This window comes from Barbatula barbatula, assembly GCF_947034865.1.
Source record: "Barbatula barbatula genome assembly, chromosome: 20".
NCBI lineage: Eukaryota > Metazoa > Chordata > Actinopteri > Cypriniformes > Nemacheilidae > Barbatula > Barbatula barbatula.
The window spans coordinates 12,690,661-12,715,284 of NC_136783.1; the positions used below are offsets into that span (position 1 = coordinate 12,690,661).

General features: G+C 39.3%; 1 protein-coding gene across 3 annotated transcripts in view; it reads right to left on the bottom strand.

Annotated features, from left to right (window-relative positions):
* Positions 1 to 4,492: 4,492 nt before the first annotated feature.
* srgap2 (SLIT-ROBO Rho GTPase activating protein 2) overlaps positions 4,493 to 24,624 on the bottom strand; it is a 75,492-nt gene continuing 55,360 nt past the window's right edge. Inside the window, exons 9-23 of one of the 3 annotated variants that reach the window (XM_079483864.1) lie at positions 23,297 to 23,398; positions 22,685 to 22,882; positions 20,321 to 20,405; positions 18,337 to 18,364; positions 17,903 to 17,933; positions 16,887 to 16,947; positions 15,906 to 15,983; positions 15,635 to 15,769; positions 15,415 to 15,520; positions 13,485 to 13,709; positions 10,564 to 10,640; positions 10,058 to 10,238; positions 9,808 to 9,954; positions 9,412 to 9,733; positions 4,493 to 7,293 (exon numbers count right to left, since the gene is read on the bottom strand). In XM_079483864.1, the coding sequence (XP_079339990.1) occupies positions 6,826 to 7,293; positions 9,412 to 9,733; positions 9,808 to 9,954; positions 10,058 to 10,238; positions 10,564 to 10,640; positions 13,485 to 13,709; positions 15,415 to 15,520; positions 15,635 to 15,769; positions 15,906 to 15,983; positions 16,887 to 16,947; positions 17,903 to 17,933; positions 18,337 to 18,364; positions 20,321 to 20,405; positions 22,685 to 22,882; positions 23,297 to 23,398 (2,244 nt within the window). In that variant the 3' untranslated portion in view covers positions 4,493 to 6,825. Of the gene's footprint in view, positions 7,294 to 9,411; positions 9,734 to 9,807; positions 9,955 to 10,057; positions 10,266 to 10,563; positions 10,641 to 13,484; positions 13,710 to 15,414; positions 15,521 to 15,634; positions 15,770 to 15,905; positions 15,984 to 16,886; positions 16,948 to 17,902; positions 17,934 to 18,336; positions 18,365 to 20,320; positions 20,406 to 22,684; positions 22,883 to 23,296; positions 23,399 to 24,624 lie in introns of all 3 variants that reach the window. The other 2 variants (XM_079483863.1, XM_079483865.1) reach the window with 2 other exon arrangements.

Below are 24,624 nucleotides of genomic sequence, written 5' to 3' on the forward strand. Positions count from 1 at the left end.
AATATCAAGACATTCTGATGTGGAGTTTTTAAATAAAAGTCCCCTGAATATCCTATTTAAACAGTTTTTTCTATATGTTCAGAAAGGTGTTTAAAGAAAACTACCTGTTTTGGGAAAATGATTTCACTTCAGAATCATAGCACACCATCTCAGATTGTCCATCATGCAATATCAGGACATTCTGATGTGAAGTTTTTAAATAAAAGTCCCCTGAATATCCTATTTAAACAGTTTTTCTATATGTTCAGATAGGTGTTTAAAGAAAACTACCTGTTTTGGGAAAATGACTTTACCTCAGAATCATAGCACACCATCTCAGATTGTCCATCATGCAATATCAGGACATTCTGATGTGAAGTTTTTAAATAAAAGTCCCCTGAATATCCTATTTGCAATGTTTTTTTTCTATATGTTCAGATAGGTGTTTAAAGAAAACTACCTGTTTTGGGAAAATGATTTCACTTCAGAATCATAGCACACCATCTCAGATTGTCCATCATGCAATATCAGGACATTCTGATGTGGAGTTTTTAAATAAAAGTCCCCTGAATATCCTATATACACAGTTTTTTCTATATGTTCAGATAGGTGTTTAAAGAAAACTACCTGTTTTGGGAAAATGATTTCACTTCAGAATCATAGCACACCATCTCAGATTGTCCATCATGCAATATCAGGACATTCTGATGTGAAGTTTTTAAATAAAAGTCCCCTGAATATCCTATTTGCAATGTTTTTTTCTATATGATTGTCACAGAGACATCCAGAGTTCTTCAAATAACACATGGAGGACGTAAAATGCCATATAAATATTTATTCAAGTTCTCATAAGCCAGTAAAGTGCAAGGTGCTCACAGGTGCCAAAGCATCACAAAAATAAAAAAAAATGAAAGGAAACAAGTTCAATAAACAAACATCAATCAATCAATCGATACCAATCAAATTTGGTGTTTCATTTTCCTTGTAGGGTCACGTTTTAATTATGCATTTAAATATAAATTAATAACAAATACTTGCAGACCAAAAATAATTTAATGCCGTATTAGCTGCACCAAATTAAAATATTTTAAGCTTATGTCAGTTTACTTGTTTACATCATTTTTAGTGTTTGATGAGGCCAATAACTGTGCCATGTGTTCAATGGCAAAGCCAATTGGATCTGGGCCTCCCACTACACATTGGGTGAGTTTATTTACATTTTGGTCTCGTTTTTTAGTTGGTCCTGGTGTATTAAAGGCTGAATATAAAGGACAAATTAATAAAATTAAATAGGTTAACTTGCAATCTGAAGATATTTATAATTTCATTTAAATTTTACCTTTCCACTCTAGATCCAATGTGACTGTTGTGACAGGTGGTTCCATGAACAGTGTCTGGGAGTGAAGAAAAAGGAATTGAAACGAGCAAGAGGACAAAGCTGGAATTGCAAGCTATGCTCTTAAATGTATTTTACTAAGATGCATATATTTATCCGACTGAGGACCTCCAAGTCGGAAAAGGTTGGCTTGCCCACTTCAGGTTGGTGGAGAGTTCCTGCCTCAAGTGGAGGAGTTTAAGTATCTTGGGGTCTTGTTCACGAGTGAGGGAAGGATGGAACGGGAGATTGACAGACGGATCGGTGCAGCTTCTGCAGTAATGCGGTCGATGTACCGGTCTGTCTTGGTGAAGAAAGAGCTAAGCCGCAAGACGAAGCTCTCAATTTACCGGTCAATCTACGTTCCTACTCTCGCCTATGGCCATGAGCTTTGGGTCATGACCGAAAGGACAAGATCCTGGATACAGCCGGCCAAAATGAGCTTCCTCCGCAGGGTGGCTGGGCGATCCCTTAGGGATAGGGTGAGAAGCTCGGTCACACGGGAGGAGCTCGGAGTAGAGCCGCTGCTCCTCCAAATCGAGAGGGGTCAGTTGAGGTGGCTTGGGCATCTGGTCCGGATGCCTACCGGACTCCTTCCCCGGAAGGTATTCCAGGCCCGTCCGACCGGGAGGAGACCCCGGGGAAGACCTAGGACACGCTGGTGGGACTATGTCTCCCGGCTGGCCTGGGAACGCCTCGGTGTCCCCCCAGAAGAGCTGGAGGAAGTGTCTAGGGTGAGGGATGTCTGGGCATCTCTGCTTAGACTGCTGCCCCCGCGACCCGGCCCCGGATAAGCGGAAGAAAATGGATGGATGGATGGATGGCATATATTTATACTTTATCTTAATTCATTTTAAATGACTGAAAAATCAAACCTTATCCGCCTTGTTTATTAAACATTATTTAAAATAACATGGTATGTCAATGTCTATCTGTATTTGATTTTGCTAGTACACATTTAAGAGTATATTTTAAGAAATTGAACATTGGACTGTCCCGAGTCAGCCTTTTGTGCTGTGTACGTGAATTAGAATTACTCTGTGGAAACAGTTTGTTTTAAATATCATTGTCACAGAGCTATCCTCTGTTCTCTGTGACCCCTTGTTAGCCCTACCAACAACACACATGAACACATACTTGGTATGTAAAAAGCTCTTTATTTACCTTGAGGTATCAGCGACAGGAGTGATGGATTAACCACACATATGTTTCCTACAGTTAAACTGTTGTGTCTCAGACTGGCCACCTGAGCACAAACTCAGAGGACATTAAGTTTTGCCAAACTGTTAACTATCACCTGACGTCAGCAGGCATGGTGGCGGCCATCTTGAGTGAAGTAAAAGATTGGAATGGACTTTTATTGGTATCGATTGATTGATTGATGTTTGTTTATTGAACTTGTTTCCTTTCATTTTTATTTTTGTGATGCTTTGGCACCTGTGAGCACCTTGCACTTTACTGGCTTATGAGAACTTGAATAAATATTTATATGGCATTTTACGTCCTCCATGTGTTATTTGAAGAACTCTGGATGTCTCTGTGACAATCATATAGAAAAAACATTGCAAATAGGATATTCAGGGGACTTTTATTTAAAAACTCCACATCAGAATGTCCTGATATTGCATGATGGACAATCTGAGATGGTGTGCAATGATTCTGAAGTGAAATCATTTTCCCAAAACAGGTAGTTTTCTCTAAACACCTATCTGAACATAAAGAAAAAACTGTTTAAATAGGATATTCAGGGGACTTTTATTTAAAGACACCACATCAGAATGTCCTGATATTGCATGATGGACAATCTGAGATGGTGTGCTATGATTCTGAGGTAAAATCATTTTCCCAAAACAGGTAGTTTTCTTTAAACACCTTTTTGAACATATAGAAAAAACTGTGTATATAGGATATTCAGGGGACTTTTATTTAAAAACTCCACATCAGAATGTCCTGATATTGCATGATGGACAATCTGAGATGGTGTGCTATGATTCTGAAGTGAAATCATTTTCCAAAACAGGTAGTTTTCTTTTAACAGCAATCTGAACATACAGATAAAACAGTATATATAACAAAAAATAACAATACCAACCACCGGAATGCCTTAGGAACGGCCTAGCAACCACCCAGAACGCCACACAAACTGCATAGCAACACTCTTGTAACCACCAAAATACCTTAACAACGGCCTGGAAATCACCCAGAACAATATTGAAACTGCATATCAACCCTTTAACATTTAACATTGCTCGTTGCCCTAGCAACACTATCAAATTATAGAGAGCAAAATAGCGTTTATTTTGAAATTTGTCCTACCGCGCTCTTACCGTAATGTCTTATATATGCGCTCACAAAAACCACAGTGAGGGCTGGCTTGACCGTCATTATCAAAGTGGAGGCTGGCCTGACCGCAGTCGTCGACTGCACGTGGGCAACGTCACGGTTTTACGTAATGCTCTTTTCGTCTTTGTAGTAATACATTTGTATGTTATAAAAAGCAAGCAAAGTGGAAGGTTCCAGAATGAGATAATTCCGTGTTAATAAAATCATGTTTTTTATTTTTATTTTATTTTAATATCAATCATACTGCAAAAATACAGCTAACTAAAAAACACAATAAAAACATGATAACATAATAATAAACATTTTTGATCTCATTTTAGAAACAAACGCTTTATTATTTTGTTCCTTCCTGTGTATTTTCCTAAAAAAGGATTAGGAATTGCTTCCTTGTGAAATGTGAATCACTCAGTGAATGTTCAAACATGACCGCAGCCAAATCTGAATGATGTTAAATGTATTTTAAAATCAACAACATCTAATGAATCCATTTTTAAATGCATGATAATGTGCATGTGTGCTTTCTGGAATATGCCTATACATAGTTTAATCATATTTTCGAATAACGTTAGATATGACATGTGTCATGTGACGATGAGCAACCTCCTATCTATTTGTTTAAATGCCCATGAAATCATGTCTAATGTAATGCTTGTGCAAACAGTTTTACAGCATCAATTCATCATTATTCAATTCTTATTTTCCAATCTGGGCATAAAATACAGTCTCTGATTGTTGAATGCACTTGCTGTAGGGCTCGAGAAGTTGTCCAATGGTATTACAATTAAATCTGAGGCACATATTGCAAGCAATTTTTATTTTAAAATGTTTACTACAAGAACTACACGTGGCATTATATAGGCTAATGTGTATTTGAGTGGCATCTACTATTGCTGTAACTGTACAATACTGTACCAAACAAAACCCCACAAACAAAGTAAGAAGAAAAGAAAAAGAAAATGAATGTACCTCTGTAATGTACACTATTGTATATACAAAGTACATCTGAACACAGGTGACCCTGGCAACAGATATATGAATCGACAACTATAAATATATTTAAGAAGACAATTCATTTTACAGTCTTGCTTAAACTGGACAGGAATTACATTTTAACAATAGTTATGATTACAAAACAGAAAATAAATCACCCTCAATTTGTTCACAAACATACAATTCAAGTGTATAATGATTGATTTCAATAGACCAAATTAAAGAAAAAAATATGCATGTAAACAGAGGCGTCAGCCAACAGCATTCTGTTTTTTTTTTTTTATAAAAAAGGGACTTTGCATTTAAAAGCCCCAGCCACAAAAGACCTCCAATAAAACGGTTCCAGTTGCCTTTATGAGGTATCAGTAACAATATACACAGAATACTTTCAATCGTTTAACACATGAACAAATGTCACCACCGGTTAAGACTTTTTCCAGAACGCAACATGACAACACATTAAACAGAAAATAATACATTAGGAGAAGGCTTTTCCTCAAGACGTTCATTAAAAAACAAAAATGCCTTAGTGATTTACAGCTCGGTCTTTCCGTAGGTATTTTCTCAGATGTCAGTCAGCCACGCGTGTAAAACTGTACATACCAGGGCTTGTAGAGTGAAGAAACGCTTCAAATTGAAGCAGACTAGTGAAGTTGGATGTTTTCACAAACCAGCTCAGCGCATTTTCTTAGATCTCATACTACTGTAAATAGTAAGGCCTCACTGAGGGAGATCCGCTCTGTTGAAGGCATAAACATGCAGACCATGTAAAGAGGAATTTAGCTCTTTGATGGATGTAGGACAGACATAAATGAAGTATTCAGATTGTCAGACCATAAAGAGGCTAGATTATCGTTTTTTTTTCCTCGACTATATCGAACAAGAAAGTGGCTACCTTATGTCAAGCTATCGGAGTATAAGGATGTAAAAAGGGATGTAGCTTTTTTTCTCTCGCATGTTTCCACCTTTTTGTCTGTTTAAATCCTCTGAGGTGGGAAAAGTTTTCCCTTTCTTTGCGAAGATTCATAATATACATAGGTACAACATACAGTACATACTGATACAAAGTTACCATGATACAGAGCAGGACCAAGTAATGACCTAAGAAAAATGTATTAAAATTGTTTTTTCACTTTTTTTATTCTTTATATGTGAGCAATGAAGAAACAGTGTTGTGCCTTTTGTGTGTAGCAGGACATTCCTCATTTTAGATATTTTTTCCAGTTATAATCATGATTAGTTAACGTATACAAAACGACACAACATTTTAGCACAGTTATGTGACCACTGATAAGAGTAATACAATACGTACACATGTTAGGCATTTCAGAAGAATTCCAGAAGTGCTGTTGATCGGGAAATGAATTGGCTTGCCAGGGAAGGCATTAGTTTCCATGCATATATTCTGTCAAAGCCGAGGCTGGTTTGTAGGTTCTGGCTACCTGGTCTCATGCAAAGATGTTCTGTTACATTATTGTGTTAGTTTGCCGCCTTGTAAAAAGAAAGACAGGCTACAGCAAATATACGTTACTGAGGAACTAATGTGCCCGAAGACCCTGCCTTTCAAACCAGATGCTCGATGCCAATGAATTATAGTGCATTACTGTGATCAATGAACTGTAAGAATTGTGTGACAGGTTGAACAACATTATTGTTGTTATACAGAGTATAGACAATGGTTTGAACATTTCTGGTTAGGTTATGCTGAGATGTAGCTGACAAACAGTGAGGACATTCCAGAGCGACAGAACAGGAGTTTGACTGGTACAAACAGTTTTTTTTTGTTTGCAGGCCTCAACAGACCAGCCATGATTCTGAGGGGAAGAAGGAGTCCTTGTGGTATTTTTATGGAAAGGAAGAATATCCATAGCTCACTCATCCTTACAGTTTGATTAAAATCAGTCTACACATACGGGGAAAATCACTTAATCGGGATTAGAAAAGTTATTGGTGACATCCTTGTTCAAATCCAAACTGAAACAGTGCTGTAAAATCACTCCAATATTTCCACATGTGTATATCAGTTCCACACACACATACACACACGGTGTTGCTCCGCTCACGCAAGCAGAAAAAGTTGAAATAATTTCGTTTCGATCTTGGAATTAATAGACATAGATGGGGAGGTTGTAAGCCTTTCAGACGGGGCAGGATTTGTCAGTGGGTGGCGGAGGGGGCGGGGGGGTCGGGGGTATGGTGGTGGTCGGGGAGCCCATCGATGGACTGCCCCCTGCAGATCCGCTCTTCGGGAAGACCACAGGTTTGGGTCTGGTGGCTGGAGGCTTGCTCTCTCTAAAGGTGGATCCGGAAGCAGCGAGACCTGTGGCTGACATGGACGACAGAGGGCTCTTGGATCCGCTGCTCCTGCTGGGACGAAAGGTGGAGGGCATGTCGCTGACCGAGCTGGCGCTGCGCTGTAGGGGATGCTGGGAGGAGTCGGACTCACGGAGCAGGCGAGAGTGGAGCGGGCTAGATGGCTCAGATGCACCACCGCTCTTCAGCTGCTCCAATGTGTCCAGCACGATGTCAGGGGCGTGTTTGACGCTGCTCTGCCTTTCCAGCTCTCGCAGCTCACTTATCGCCGTGGTCATAGTGGCCTCAATGTCCTGAGAGAGAGAATGGCACAAAGAGAAAAAGGAAAATACAGACACAGAGTTAGTCAGTATCCAGTGAGATACTGTAGCAGATTGTCAGTCTGCCATTGGCAGGTGAATTTAGAACATAAATTCAAACGAAACCATATTATGCAATGAATACAGTATTAACTGTAATTGTAGTAATGCTGGGAAAAACCGTAAAAACAACCAGTTTAGTAAAGAATCTTTAATGTCTGCATCCAGCTGTCAAACACGGCTTCCTGCAATAACTACTAACTTATTTACTATATTTCATCGAGTATAGTAAAGTAAGTAAAGTTTTTATAAAGTCTCATGAAGAAAGATTACCATTAATTAATTTTCATCTCTCTCCACTGGCTACCGGTTGAAGCCCGGATCAGATTCAAGTCACTGATGTTTGCATACAGGACTATTACTGGATCTGCGCCGTCATACTTTCACACCCTCCTACACCCCATCAAGAACCCTGCGTTCAGTAAACCAGCGGCACCTTGTATTGCCTTCTCATAAGGGCACTCATTCTCCTTCACAACTCCTTCTTGGTTTAACATTCTTCCCAATTCGGTCCGGTCAACCACATCTCTCACAACCTTAAAAAAACTATTTTAAACACCCCTCTTCGGCGAATACTTGACAGACAAATAAAAAAATTAAAATAAAACATTCACTCACCCTCTCTCTTCTCTCAACAGGTTGTAATCTAGCTTTTGTTGAAACTAGTAACTTTGTATTAGCACCTATTGTACTATTGCTCTTTGTATGACATATCGCTTATTGCTCACCGAACTCTTTGTAAGTCGCTTTGAAAAAAAGCGTCTGCTAAATGACTAAATGTAAATGTATTACAGCCTATTTTTGGTGATGAAATATTGCAGCTTTCATTTTAACTAGTTTATCAATGTTGGTCATTGTGGTGAGGAAGGCGGGACGAGAGCCGTGACGCGGGGCCGGTGGCGTGAGTGATAAGTGCAAGCAGCTCCGCGTCACGGCTCTCGTCCCGCCTTCCTCACCACAGTCATTCTCTTTTTAAAAATGATGTGCCCTCATAATCTTTTGTTAAAATCTGAAAATGCACTTCCTTTCTGTTATGACTATCCATCTTAAATGATCTATGTTGGGCGGAGCATCCGTTAACCCCTCCCCTTTAATTATCAGTCTGCCGCCAGTTCCATTTCAAAACGCAACGGCTGTTTATACGCATCCAATAAAATCGCAGAGAAAGACGAAAGCTTCGCCCACTATTTTTCTCATTTAAAATTCAATGTCACGATCTAACTTCAAGTATACTTTATGTAGTACAGTAAGGCAATGTTCAAATAATTTGCGGTCATTGCACCTAACCACTTGACTACTTTCATGACGTATTGCCTGTTTTTGGCCCAAGTGTTCAAGTGGGTATGAAGATCCTAAGTGATGGGTAGTATTTCTGTAGTATTGTAGTATTTCTAAACTGTTGGGAGACACTATGCAAGTGCAACGTAGTAATGTTACTAATGTGGTGTTTCTAATCATGTGATAAAATTAGTCAGTATAAGTCAAGTATACTCAAATGTTAATTTTATTTTAGTAGTAATAAAGACAGATTAAAAACAGATACTTTCTAGTTTCAGTTTAAATGATATATACAAACTGCATACTTGAATAAAACTTTTTGTAAGGTTCAGGGAGAAAAGATTACAACGGCAGCTACAGCGAATGCAAAAAAATATACTGTATATTTTTGCTACAAATATATCATGCATATCTGATTTGCTGTAGGCGGAAATAGACAACATTAGTCAAAACAGGATGCAGCCTGCTGTGAGATATTCTCAGTCAGGGTGCGTGAACTGCGGGTCCTTCAACTCAATTGCAAGCACAGCCTGAATCGATCCCGCACCTCCATCCAGCCATGAAATTAACGTTCAAAGGAAGATAAATATGAACCTTTACAACACAAAGACAGCTGTAGAGACCTCAGCACTTTCTGTATGTGTGCAAATGTAAATATGACTAAAGGATGACAACTCATGAATAGAAGAATTATGAATAACTCAAATGAATTGTTAAAGTCTATTCATTTACTTATTTAGCACATATCACATCATGTGTGGAACATTGTTGTACCTGTGAGCTATGCTCCACCTGAGCGATTACCTCCGGGTCCATGGTTGGTCTGTGGTTGCTAAAACTCTTGGATCGTCCTGCTGGTGCAGTTTTCCGGAGCTGAGGCCCTTCCACTTTAGTCTTCAGAGAAGCGTGACGGGTGATGGAGTTCAGGACGCTGTGAGCGCTGACCGGTCGCTTGTCTGGTCCCTCCTTGGACAGTCCTCCTGCAGACATGGGGGTGGTCTTTAAACCCCCTGCGGCTCCAGAAGAGCCCTCTCCGAGCCCCTCCACTGTCCGGAAGGTTCTACGGACGCTGGTTGCTTCTGGACGTTTCCTCAGCCTGTGATAGATCAATAAAGATAAATACAGGCGCAACTAATAAATAGATATTATTCTAGGGCTTTATAGACTTACTTGTTGAGGTTGGCCAGGTAGATATCAGCTACATGGCCTACAGTGGGCGAACTGGCACTGGTCCTGGTGGACACCTTTTCTTCCATGGAATCATGGGATGACTCCAGATCAGCTTTGGGACTTCCTCTGCCTACAAACCCATCCGGCCTATCACAAAAAATACACACACATAAACTTAGAGACACGTTTACAAATTGAATGAACAATGAATACATTTATTTCTTTGATGCACAATAATCAGACAGCTTACGTGTCCTGCATCACTATGTACTGGTGCGCCACCAGTCCGTCCGTGCCGTTGTGGCGACCCTCCCACCAGTCATCAGAGGCTCTGTGGTACAGCAGCAGAGACGCCCCCTTCTTAAAGGAGAGCTCAAGGTTGGTGCGTCCAGAGTAGTCGAAACGTGCGATGGCCTCGATGGGGTCGGACTCTGAAACGTTTAAGGTCCTTGACTTTACTACTCAAAGACACGAGAGAGAGAGGGAACAAGGGAAGAGAGCAAAGGGAAAGAGGAAGGGTTAATCCAGGGGAAGCCAGGCCGGTTAGAGCACACAGTTGAAAACAGGACTGGAGGTACAGAAGGGGTATGCGGACACAAGAGGGCATAAAAGTGCGTTTTTGTGATAGTTTGGGACTGCGTTAGGCTTGGCAGGTACAATGCAAAAAGTTGTTTTAAGCTGAGCAGCAGTAATGTATAGAAAGGATTAGGTTTGTGTACGTGTGTTAGTGTGGTGTTCTGGTCCATCTTGACTCACCATCATCACTGTTGCGTATTTCAGAGGGTGGTTCAGATGAAGGCTCCACTAGAGGGGGCTCAATGTGTGGACTATCACTGTAGAAAGAGAGAAGAGTGGTCAGTAGAAACCCTCCATAACAGGCCTTCTTACATTAGATAAGTCAACAACAGAATAAAAAATCCACACACACAAATGTTCAAAAGTCATGTGACTGAAATCATTCATTTGACCTTACAAACCTTCTTGTCTAAATATGCATATATGCTGAAATTGGTTTTGAAGACAAAAATTACAATTGTACAAACAATTAGTTTCTTTCATTACAAAGCTTAAATGTGATGTAGTATTTTCATTTGATTCAGTATTTAAACTGAAATGTTGCTAATAAGAGCACAGCATAAATTTGAACTACTTTAATACTGTTAAAAAGTGGTGAAACTTCAAGAAGCTGCCTAATAAAAGGAACAAACTGTAGACAAAGGCTGACTACACCAAAAATAGTTAAATATAACACAGTTTTGACTTCTTTTATTGTAAATTCTATTTGGGTTTACCTTACCTTAATATAGTTTAGTCACAACATTTTGATGAGATCCATTACGGTAAAATACAAAAAATATTAACAAAGCTTGAGAAAGTGACCCCCTTGACTTTATTTTGTCTACCAGAATATTCTTAAATGTATAGAATAGTAAAATAACACAGAAATATAGCTGCAAGCTGCAATTACGGGGTCAAGCCCAACAAGGGCACAAAGGGAAATAATGGTGAGTTTTAGAAAGCGGTTTTAAAACGTAGGACAAATAAGTAAAGTAATACGTACAATAAGATATTCTCAATAAATGAAAAAGTCTTGAGTTGATTGTTTAAAAACTATTATAGCTTTAACTCTTTCCGTCTCTTGTTTTAGGTCTGAAACAGTGCGTTCATGTTTCGTTTAAGAAAAACAGGAAGTAGAAAACAGAAATGAAGATCAAAGCTATATCTTCCTGTGTCCTCCAGACACTGAACTGAACCTGCTCTCGCAGTTCCACCAGAAATCCAGTGGCCTGAATCCACTGCTCTAATGCACAGCAAAATGGCTCTTTACCAAAGTCATACAAGCTTTAGTGCAGATAACAGCCCTGTTACGCAATTCAAAGGCCAAGAAAACCCTCTAATACCCCAGTATTCATTTAGTATAAAACCACCTGATCTCCCCCACAGAGCACTCAGCCGAAAACACTGACTAATTTACTGTCATCACTATACCAATAACGCCGTTTTCTCGTAACACATTCTGGAGGACATTCAAGTTCAACAGATGTGCGGAGCTAAGACCATCCTGGCTTATTACATTCACAACTGGCACACATGAAGCCAGGCCTAATAAAAAGCTTAGTTTCATTACAGAGCGGCTTTAGACAGAAGGAACTCTGGGAAACGACCGTTCAGTGTGCTAATCCCTGCCCGGTGTGTGTCATGAAACAATGTCAGACAGGTTTTTGGCAAAGCACACATATGTGGACACTTAGCAGTGTTGCAGTAAACCTATGCATCTCTTTGGATAGCAAATCGCTATGATGTGTGGTTGAACATGTCTCTTAAATAATAGATCGGCTCTGTTGAGCAGTTAGTTAGTGAAGATAATCCCACGATCCTCCTGTCACTCTGTGTGAGTGAGCGAGAGTGCAGCTTTGATCTGGGCTCTTAAGGTAAACCGATCCTTTGGCTTCTGTACCCTCAAGCAGATGAGTTTGTTCTCTGAGAGGTCAGAAGCCACTCTGATTTCTAACGTCTTCCCAGTTTTCCACTGCTCTGTGTTTACACTACCCAGTTGTCGTACAAAAACGACATTTTAAAGCAAAATTCTTTTTTGGTAAACTATTCCTTATAATAAATCTGTGAATGATTTATAAATTGAGCATATTATTCTTAAATTTTAATAAAACTAAATGTATTTATCATTAAAACATTTTTGTTAAATGGAAAAAAAGAAAAATATCGCCTTCTTATTTTGAAAGATTAAACTAACCAACTATTAATATGTTGCCACAGTAACTGAAAAAAGTTTAAGTTAAAATGATTTATACATAGATAAAAACAAATAGAAATTGACTAGACAGGGTTCCTAGACAAAACACGCTGAACCTCTTGTCAGAAATCAAGTTTGCAACGTGTTAACTGCTGTTGTTTACATGTCTCAAAGTCATGTGACCTAAAGCCGCAGGAAACTGAACTGAAAACACATAATTTCACTGACTCAAACTTTCAATAACCGCACATGTAATCCAAACAATCCCGAGCATGACAACCATGTGGAATAAACTGCGTTTTCACACCTGTATCTCCCAGACAAATCTAAACATCAACTTTCTTTCTACAGTATGTTACATCAGAATCTAAAGTCACTTCCTGATTCACATCCACAGCAGTTATTAAAAAGCTGTAGGACAGGATTCCTTTAACACTTTGCCTTGAGGATAACCTCTTCTTTAATAAAAAAACAGACTTCATGATAATATTTTATGAGATTGGCCTCCCGCCACGCTTCTGGTTATGTTCACTGTGACATCTCTTGGGAGTTTACAGGGTCACGTGCTGACACACGCTGGGGGTCGGCAACGTATCTGTAACTTTACCCACTGTAATGCGCTTTTAATGAGCTTAATATGTGTAGGATGTAAACTTTAAAAAGACTTCTCTGGATCTTAAAAAACCGACTTCCTGTAATTTCTCTTTATCTTTCAAAAGCCTTATCCATCATGTCAAACTGTTTCTGTAATAAATCATACCCGTCTCATTTCTGGCTTTGCGGTTCGGCTGAGCAGCTGCTTCAATAACACATGTGGCCAAAATTCTCATTGCCAAGATTATGAGCCTCATTTTCAGCTTTTGAACTTTATTTTGTAACCACATTTACTAAAACTGACTCCAGATTCTGTTGGTTGTAAACGCACCAGTATACTTCAGTGACTCCTCCACGGTCATAGATGGGCCCCTCCAGCTCACGAGGTCCAGGGAAGATACTATCATGATGGATTATGATGGTTTTGATGAGCTCGTTCACATGTGCCTGGCAGGAGACCTGATCGTTGCCCTCGGGTACAGACATGAGTGTGGGGCCGAAGCAGATGGCCAGGTTGTAGGGGTCCATCATGTTGTCGTCACTGTACTGCGACAGACTAGAGAAAGAGAAAAACGAAGAATGAACAAATAAAGAATGAATATGTGATGTGAATGTTTTTGCGCCTTAGTTGAGTGCGAAAATGTACATTGATAAAATCTCAGTTCTATGCAAAAAACTCATTTTAGATTAAGCGTCTTGTTCACAAATGCTGTGAAGAGACCAGCTCTCTCTATACTAAAAGCAGATCGAGATCCAGACCGAGACCCTGCTACACTTTCTTACGACGGCTCATCTATCAAAGCCTCAGGCCGTCTACTCTCATACACATATGTTTGGATGTCTGTCTGTGCGGCCGTTGTTCTTACCGATCTCACTCCACAGGATGCCCCTTCATGTGCTTACAGAGACCTCCGATGTGCCCATAAAGCAAGAAAATATGTTCTAGGGAAATATATTTGTGTGTTTGGTGGTGGGACATAGAGGTGGTGTTTGGTGAGTGAGGGATTGGGGTAAAAGCAGTTGGGTCTCATAAACTTCAACATGGAGAGACTGTCTTTCCCAGACAGATACAGCACATTGGTCTCCGATTACCCACAATTTTTTCTTTCCCTCCTTTCTGTATGTCTTCCATACCTTTCAAGTGTGATTTCTTCATTTTAAATGTGTATTTGTGGTAACCCTGGACTTTGCGCACAAAAATGAATTAGCGAGAGCAGCAGTTCTTCAGAGACCCATTCAGGCACTCCGGTTGACTTTTATGGCATGGGAGGGCAAATGGGGGCTCGATGGCAACAACATACCACAACACACTCGGTCTCTAACTCACTTTCTGGCTGTGATACCAAAGCTGGACCAGGTTCAGTCAGCTTGGGGAAACCAAACACGCCTGCGTACCAGCAGGCTGCTGTAGAAGCTAAGATCATTTTGTGGTCTGGGAGGGTCTTTCAAAAGAACCACAGGGTGGAAAAAAGGGGGGTGGTAGTGATACAGAGGGAAGCGTTTCAAGGAGTTCAGTGCTGTAGCACCAGCTAGCGTTGGGTTTGGGCCAATAGTCTCTTTTAGGAAAGAGAATTTTAGATATGTAGGTCTTGTAAAATGCAAGTTTAAGAACACACATAAGCAATTTGTGGGAAGGGAGGTTAGCTATGGTAAATCACTAGAAAATAACATTGAAAATGTCCCATCTGTCACAGCTGCAATAACACTGGTTAAGACACACGCAACAACCGATGCATAAAATGAAGATGCAATGAAAATGAAATGGTCAGCAATTTTCAGTCCATTCTCAATACAAATCCACTACACACTTAAGTAGACTTACAGTTTATTGACTTCTATAACAACATCCATTGAATGCAAAATATAATTCCTTCTGAAACCTTGTCTCTCCATATTTAGTGATTTATATTTTTTGCCATAAATCATGATTATTAGTCACCCTTTGTTTGTCACTGGGTTTTGCAAATATATATCAAATAATGAGTTTTAAAAAGTGCTTTATTTAATCATTTAAAAAGTACAGTGTTTTTATCCACTTCCTGAAAAACTGTGTGAATTTAGACATCCAAGGTCTCTGAAGGACCAAGACAAAACTCTAATTTGACAGGAGAAAGGGAGTAAACGATGACAAAATGTTCATATTTGGGCAAACGAACACTTTAACAGCACTTCTGGACGTGAGAACTTTTCAAAAATGGAAAACATTCAGCACTGCCCAGAAAACAAATCTTTCCATATGAGTTTTGAAGAATGGCACTCACTGGTTAAGGAAAGCGAACAAGTATCTCATGATGACCAGAGTGTTGCTGGGTAGCGACAGCAGGACTTTACGGATGTGGACAGCTCTGTCCTGGAGGTTCTCCATGGCTGAAAAAGCATCAAAAATGAGTTAATTCAACACAAAAACTCCTCTACTGTCTAATATGGTAAGCCTGTATAGAGTATGTGTGGTGTGGGTGTAAGAAATAAATAGACACTCACAGACAAAGGACATGAGATCATGGAAGACTTCCTTTGGAAAGAGGGCGTTCTCCAGGCCTCTGAAATAGAGCTTTAAAACTCCAGCGATAGAGTCCATTTCATGGTCGTTTTGATCCCCAGCCAGCGGATCCTCTCCTGAGACACAAAGAGAAGAATCAAAATATGCTACAAATAGATGAGAACAATAACTGGGTCCTTTATAATACAAGTTGATTCAAAACAGAAAGGAGACCATAACAAAGGAAACAGATGATGGTCCAGATTGATTCACCTCTCTCAAAAGCGTTCTTTATGTCGTTGACTTCCACCTGGGAGCCAGACACCCTGAATATACCCTCGTGATGGAGACCTATATAGACACACACACACAACATTATGGACACAAAGAACATACAGGACGTATCTTTCTATTGATCTATATTAGTAAAAACTGTATTGTACTGTATATCAGTCAAATAATATATAAAGTGGTAAACAAATATTGACTCACTGAGCGATATACAGCCGTGGAAAAAAATAAAGAGACCATTTTTAAAGAAATTCGGGTTTTTTATTTACTTTTTTTATTGTTTTGTGTTTAGGTAAAACTATCATTTTTGATTCATTCTGTGAACTACTAAAAATATTTCTCCCAAATTTCAAATAAAGAAAAACTTTTAAGCAATAAAACTGTAAAATCGGTATATGAATATAGGACACTTATATTTATTTATGTGATAACCTGGATTTTTATCACAGTGTCTTTTATCATGCTGTCAGTCTTTCACATTGATGTTGGATGACTTTACATCACTCCTGAGGATTGATTTTGTTGAAATTCAACAGACACTGGACTGGAATGACCACAGTACATCTAGAAATGCTGATTCAATTATTATTTGGAATGGTCTCTTAATTTTTTTCTGCAGCTGTATTTATAAGCTAGAAATATGCTACAGAAGGCTGTGCTACATTGTGTTAACCATTATTATGGTTATTCACCCATCAAAAATGTATATATAACTTTAAAATGACTCATTATATTTTATATATTATATTTCAAATGTATTAAATATGAGGGAATCCCCAGTGCCTAAACAAAATTCTGTAGAAAATATGACTTAATGATTTATAAATAGAAAAGCAGAAATGATTGAGAAATGAGTGCCGCAAAACAGAACATTGTGTTCATTTCTGCAGAAAAGACCTGAGATATGAACTGCAATAGTGCCTTTGGCAAGAACAGCAAAAGTGAGAGAGAGAGAGAGCTCACCATGTCGACTGATGAAGCGTATACAGCTCTCCACCATGAGGGGAATGATTTGGCTGGGCTCCTAGGAGAGCAAAAAAAGCAAAAATGAGGAAGAAAATATGCAGGTCTGGTCAAATGGTTAGAGGGAAGAGTCCCCGGACATTTCACGGCACAGGAAACCTTTCTGAAGAAGGGTTTCTGTACGGGATTTAAATAGTAATAATATTTGCAAAGGGAGGCAGGCATCAGACAGAATTTAGCAGGGATGACAAAACACAGTTTGAGACACGGGGGAATGGGGCAATGGTTGCTAGGAGACAGCATCTCTTCACAGCTTCCTTTTGTTTATTGGAGTGAACAGGAAATGGCTAAGCCATGCGGAATCTGGGCCACGTCTAGCCTGATCGTAACTGTGTGAGGTCACGCTTACAGACACCGGCTAAGCATACAACCCTGCTGTTATTATGACGCTATGTTGAAAGCGCAAATCTATTTTAAGTAAATCAAATTGCAAAGCATTTTGGGATTGTTTGTTTGTGTTAATCTGAAAAGTAAGGAACGCATTTTTTGTTTCTCAAATTATTTCTGAAAACCGATCTTTATGTTGTAATCCATCCAGTGGGGACTGTATCACTAGAGGGCGATATGGACATGGTAATTTTTTTAATCGACAGTGCTGGGTCACTGCCCCAAACCTCCTGTAGGGTTGTAAAACCCTGTTGGGTTTAGGTAATAGGACAGACATGCTAAATTTATCCATACGCTTTAGTTAGCAAATTTATTCCACTGTGATGTGCAAAATGATTGCAGGGTTGCATTGCCAGGAAAGTGACTACACACTGTAAATATTTCACAGAAGAGAGAAGTTACAGATCTGTGATGAATAAAAAGGGAATTGATCGACGTCCCCGGTACCGACTATCTTGAGACGTGTATAGAGATGTACGTGCGTAAAGGTTTATGAGATAAGAGATCACACGCAAATATACACACAATAATACAAACAGACAGTTGTCCCAGGGAGGGCCGGTAATTACCTGTTTCCGCACAGTAGAGTCCCTGCGACCGCTAGAGAGAGAGAGAGAGAGAGAGAGAGAGCTCTGTCATTACGATGGATCATTTTCCCACAAACTGCTCTCATTTTCCTCCATATTCAATCCACAAACCGCCTGTGGCCATTAGACCAGTAAAAAATACTCTCCAGTGACGGGTCCTATTTTAATATACTGCTCTTATATACACACAAACAAACAAACACAGGCTGTCATTAAATCTGTTATTTCGATCTATTTTGTAAACACTCCATCATCGATTTCCACGCTGCATTATAATTGAGGTGCAAGTGTAAATCATCAGAAGTGATGAATGTGTCTAGACAAGATTGATAAATGCCCCCGAAACATATTCATGTGTGCTAAATGAAGGCTTTTGGGTGTCTTGTTTGGGTGTGTGGGTTTCATTTCCCACTTACCTGGCAAGGCAGTAGTCGCTCTTCTGACCTGAAGGGAGCGGTAGAGTGAGAGAAGAGAAAAAACATTAGAAAAGCTTTTAGATAGGAGCTTTATGTGTGAGGAAGCGACCACAGCTGGATAGAAAAGCTGCCCAGTTTCCTCTGGGAGTAAAACATTTGCTTTTCTTGTCTGTACAGTTAAAAACAACCTTCCTTTGGGATGTGACCTCATACCCACATCGTCCGGACAGTTCTACATCCCTATTACGTAAATATGTTTAAATGTATCGAATGTTTATGAAATTCACAATTTGAAACCACTTTGACACATAGGTTTAGGCAGATGTTTCCAATTTCCCGGGTGTTAGCCAATTTTTTTTTTAAATATGATATCTTAAGAGTATTATCTTAAAAACGTTTAATGTTTTTCCTATATATTCCCCTGGAAGTTGCCTTAGGAAAAAACAACACAATATTAGCAAAAAAGCGACATCCATTGCTAAACTATGTTTTATTATTACAATTATTTTATAAGATGCTTTGTGGTATTACTTATTTTGACTCACTTTAAAACGTTATATCCTGTTAGTATAACAATATATCCTGTCTGATAAAAAGAAAAGAAATATCACTTGTCGCTGTGTGCCTACGCTAATACTCGCTCGTTCACTGAGGAATGGCTAACCCTGGCTCATTGTTTTCACCCGTCTTCTTGCCATTGTATCAACAATTTATAAGTTACAACGTTTTAATGCTTAAACGTGATCATTTTAGAAACATGACCATTTCAAAGAATATTACAGTTACCAAGCTTAACATGCATAACAAGGGCCCCGCATCTCCACAGCTCATGGACACACAAACAGAACTCCGTGGCGTGCAGTGCGATGCATCGCAAACATACGACAGACATCAGAGAGCTAATCTTCAAACCTATATTTCCCTCAGTCATCTTCTGTCGTGTGTCTGTGCTGGGACATTCTGTCAGTGTGTTTCAATAACAACAGCTGGGCTCGGCACATACTGTACCCAAAACCATCTCGCATTAAAATTCAGATTCACCAAGGCAATTCGATGATGTTCAAATCTGTTTTCATTGACTTTAATGAGTAACAGAGCTCAAAAGAGAAACAGAGCCTAAAGTTCTTGTTAAGGATCCTTGTATTTTGATATTATTATATACAGCATAAAATGATAGAAAATCTACCATTTTGCAAGGGTACAGTGTTGAGATGTACAGTAAGGAAGAATGCACCAAGACCATTGTGAGCCAGTCTTGAAGTATGAACATTCCCTTTTTAGAAGAGTCAGTCAGCCAACACTATTACCATCTCCTCAGAACCATTAAACACATCATCCCTCATTCATCTGTGTTATTAGTCGGATATACTGACTGACTTTAACTTCCTGTTCACTGACAGTTAAAAATGAGCTGTGTTTTCACTGAGAGCACAACACAGAGCAGACAATCCGGATTGTGCTCACACACGTCATGTTCACATAGCCCACTATGTCTTACATCAGTCTGTTTGACCTTTGACCCCCACCACCATGGACTGCCAATATGAGTGAATGAATAAGTTCACGATGAAGCTCAGATGACAGCAGTACAGAGCAGCACTGTGATGTTGAAACTTTGCTCTGATGACCACAGACTGATGACATCAGTACCATTCTCTAGCTAACACACACACACACACACACTTTCCTCAGTCCCTTCCCTGCCTGACACTGAACCCCCCCACACACACACACACACAAACTGTACACAAGTCTACAACACACACTCTCTCTTCTCACTAAAAGAAAACATTTCATTTTCATATTACATGTATTCATTATTTGATCATGTGGTTAATGGACTTCTGCTGTTCTTATATACAGCTTACTTTGCATTTTTAGCAAAGAAACAATTTTTTTATGGAGGATGTCAGTTCTGGGGACAATTGAGTCCATAAACTATAACTTAATCCACATTCGGTCACTTCAGGGTACAAAAACTTACTTTCTCCCAGAGTCTTCTGAATCAGATCATGTTTAGCCTGTAGCTTGGTGATGAGGTTCCTGCCCTCGAGAAACTCCTTCAGCTTCTGAAACAGGAAACAAAAAGCACAGGTTAAGCCCAACCGCTAGCCCATCTCAAACACTTCTGAAGAAACACTGCAGACAAATTCCACTCAAACAAAATCAATCTTTGCTTCTCTTCTCCACCGTGACAAGTAAAATTCTCCCTCCGCCCCTTTCAATTTGCTGTGCTGTGTTGAGTCTACACACCCTGTTGGCGTAAACATAAACTTCATATCCACCAGCCCTGGATCTATGCACTGTGATAGTTTATGGCTATTTGGGGGCAGAAACCCTGACCTGATGGAAACCTGACATCAGACAGACAGTTAGAGGGTCAAGAGATGGATGGAGAAAAACCTGAACTGCGGAGGGAATGAGGCAGCTGAACCGACAGATGCTTACGATTACATCCATCATATATCACCAGCAGAGCGGTAATGCAGACAAAGAAAGAATGACCAAGGCATGAAGCCATGCACTGATGCTTTTGGCAGAAGAGACAAACAGACATGGAAAGTATATAAAGGGAAAAAATGGAGGTGAAAATGTAGAAAGCTGATGAAGAGGTGCTAAAAATGTCTGCATGACATCAATTGACAGAAGCTTTCTTTAGTGAATACATTATATGTGCTCTTATTGATCGTTCTGTCCAATATTAGGCCGGAGTAAATGCTAATCCATCTTTTGCCACTACCATATTATACATATTTTCTATGTCCTAAGATAACAAATGTATATTGCTGAATTTGAATGTTATCGACCATGCGATATCGCATAACATATTGTCCTTCTGAAACCTCGTATCTCAATATTTTCAGTAGTCACCCTTTATGTTTGTCACTGGGTTTTGCAAATATCCAACACATAGAAAGTATTAAAAAGTGCTTGTCAACTTTGACAACACAGTATTTAATCATTTAAACAGTACACTGTTTTTTCCATTTCCTGAAACACAAGGTTATGAAAGGACAGTGACGGTATTTAATATTACATTGGAACCAGGTGCTTATATTTTTCAATATATGAAAAGTGGCATTTAGATGATTTGTCTATTTATTATTTATTTGATTTTTATTCATATAGTGTTATATTGAAATATATTAATACATTTTCAAATATGTTTAAATTCATTTTATATATTGACATTTTCCTTGTCATGTGAACCGTATGCTCTTTAACAACAGCCGCAAAAATAATGTACTTAGGTTTTGTTATAGTCGAGTTGTTCCAAATCTATATAAATGTCTTTGTTCTGAAGATCACAGAGAATGATATTTGTAAAAATTCTTATAAGCAAACAGATCTTTCTCCCCATTGACTGTCTTAGTAGGAAAAATTACATTATCTTTTTTTTGTTCTGTTGAACACAAAATAATACATTTTGAATAAAGTAGGACAGCAAACAGTTCTGGGGCACCTTTAACTACCATTGTATTTTTTCCTACTATGGTAGTCAATGGTGGACAAAAAAAACGTCTGGTTTTAAGCATTCTTCCAAATATCTTTCTCTGCAAATGATGACAGAATTTTCATTTTTGGGTGAAGTATCCCTTTAAACAAGCACTATTTAACTAAGAGCAATATGCTCCTTGGTACCTTTATCACCTACACTTGAAAAGAGCCACCACCGATTTTCCTCTATATTTACTTTATTAACATTTGGAATTTTGCTCCTCAGCCCCTGTGGCATTATGCGAACAAAAAGGTACAAGCACCTACAGTTTTTTTTGCATACTAAGGTTTCAGACGATTCATGATGCATACTGATTTCCATACTACTATATAGTACGGAAATAGGCAATTTCAGACGTACCCCAAATATATTTACATTTTCACCCATCACTGCTACAATCTTTAGTGGTTACCAGCAAATAGGTATACTTTTCTATAAGTGCTGTGTAGTGTTATAAATGTCAGAAAAGACAATGGGGTCAAAAGAGCACATTTCAAGTCCCCTACATTTGTCTGTTTGCCTTTCCACGCACGCACTAAAGAGGCATTTTGTCGTAAAAAGGAGTACTACATTGTTATTTTCCAGAATTACAATGTATAATGTACAATTCTGTCTCAGCCGTAAACAAGCACATAACAATGAATGGCAGTCAATCGCTGCAGTCCTGCAATTTCCTCTAATTGCCGTCTTCTGTACGAGAGCCATTTATAAGAGGCCTTTAAGTGAGGGAAAAGACATTAAGCTGTATCTCAAACACTCAATCTCTTATCTCCCCCATTGCGTTCTATATTCCTATTTTACACCCTCCATCCATCCACCACCTTTTTCACTCTTTGACCCCTCATTTACCGTGAAGTAGAACTGTTCGGTCTCCTGCTGGTTGGCCCGTCTCTTGGCGATGCTTGGTTTGCTCATGAAAGATTCTGACACTGTGGACTTGACCGACTCCATGGAGTTGCTGTGGTGGAAGCAGTCGGTCACATCAAAGTCCTCAATGGTCACCATGTCCTGGATGGTTTGGAGAGTGGCCTCCATTGTTTTCTTCACCTGGAGGGAGGCATGGAGGGGTGGCATGATTATTTAAGCGCATACTCATTGGCAGTATTGCAGCTTTATTCGTGCAGAACATTGGTTTATGAAAGACGGACGTTTCTAGGAAAATGTGAACGCTCTGCGATATTTATAGGAATCTGTTCACTCTGTCCTTGACTTGATTTGTAACAGAGCTCATGAAATGTAGAAGGTCATATGATATACTGTATGCATGTGTGTAGTATCAATGTTGAAAGAGAAAATATGCCTGAAAGTAAAAACTGACAGATGTTTACACAAATGTATACAGAATTAAATGAGTAGCCTATATGTATGTACAGGCATGTACCGTATGTAAATACACATCTGTCTGTTTGTTAGTGTGATGGTATGTAAACAAAAATGTTTGCTTGCATTCGTTTACATCACCTCTTCGTTCTCTATCGTGAGTGTGGACAATCTGGACTGAAGCTGCTGGCATCTCTGGATCAGCTCTCCCTGCACGGGCTGCTGGGCACACATGTGTCCTTCCTGAGTGCAAAGAGATTGGAGAGACCTTGAGACACAGGAGAACTGAAGCTGAACCATCTCCAGCAGGGATTACACAGATCTTGTCCCCACGTGCTCCGGCTACACTTCAAAACGGAGGAAAAAATCTGACCTAAACTAGCCTCTATCTGCCCCCTCTGTCTCTCATATTTGCACTCTTTCACTTTCCCTCTTTTGCCCTGACAGCTGAAGAACATCTGGCCCGCTGTGGTCCACCCTTTCTCTGAGGGATGAGCACACAACAGGGCACATATGACCTGGGGATAACCAGCTGTTCGACTCATCACACACAAACACACACATCAGAACCCCTCATGCAAGAACTGTGGTTTATTTATTTTTTAAAAACAAACACATACATTTTTGTACTGTAGATGACAATTTATATTGAATGCATAAGGGAAATACGTAGTCTTTGTATTCTTACTGATAGAGGCTTCTTTACAAACATAGATCGCTTTAGCTTTGAATGCAGATCTTATAAAATCATAAGAATTTTTAGGCCTATAACTATGTTTGTTATAGATGTCTGCGGCCCTTCCTTTCTGTCTTTTTAGCAGGACAAATTGCTTTATAAATCTCTTTGTTCTGTTGAACGGCAAAAAATATATTTTAAAGAATGCAGGAAAGCAAACAGTTCTGGGGTACTGCTGACTACCATTGTCATTTTTCCTATTATGCTAGACAATGGTGGCCAAGAACTGTTTGGTTACAAGTATTCTTCCAAATATCTTTCTCTGTGTTCATCAGAACAATTAAATGTGTACAGATTTGCAACAACTCGAGGGTGAGTAAATAATGAGAGAATTTATTTTGGGGTGAACTGTCCCTTTAAAAGCAGAATGCATGATGTCTTAAGGTGCTAACTTTAGCCTGCTATCACTGAAATCATCCTCCATTCGAATCGCCTTCCAAAGCTACGCCTCCTCCAAAACACCAATACATTCTTATCGAAGCATGTATATACCTGTCCAAAAGAAACAGAGCAACCATAGTATCGTCGTTCATACCCTTTTCCCCCCAGAGCTTTCTCCATCGCGTAAAAGCTGCACCGATTTAATTCGAGTTTTACCTCTTTCATGGTCTAGTTTTTTCGTCACTGCTTTTTCAAATAATGTCTTTTGTTTTGTATATTTACTAGTTGAGGGTTCCTGCAGCAAGTCAGGTTCTCCGCCATTCTCTCTATATTGAAACAGCGTACGTGAGCG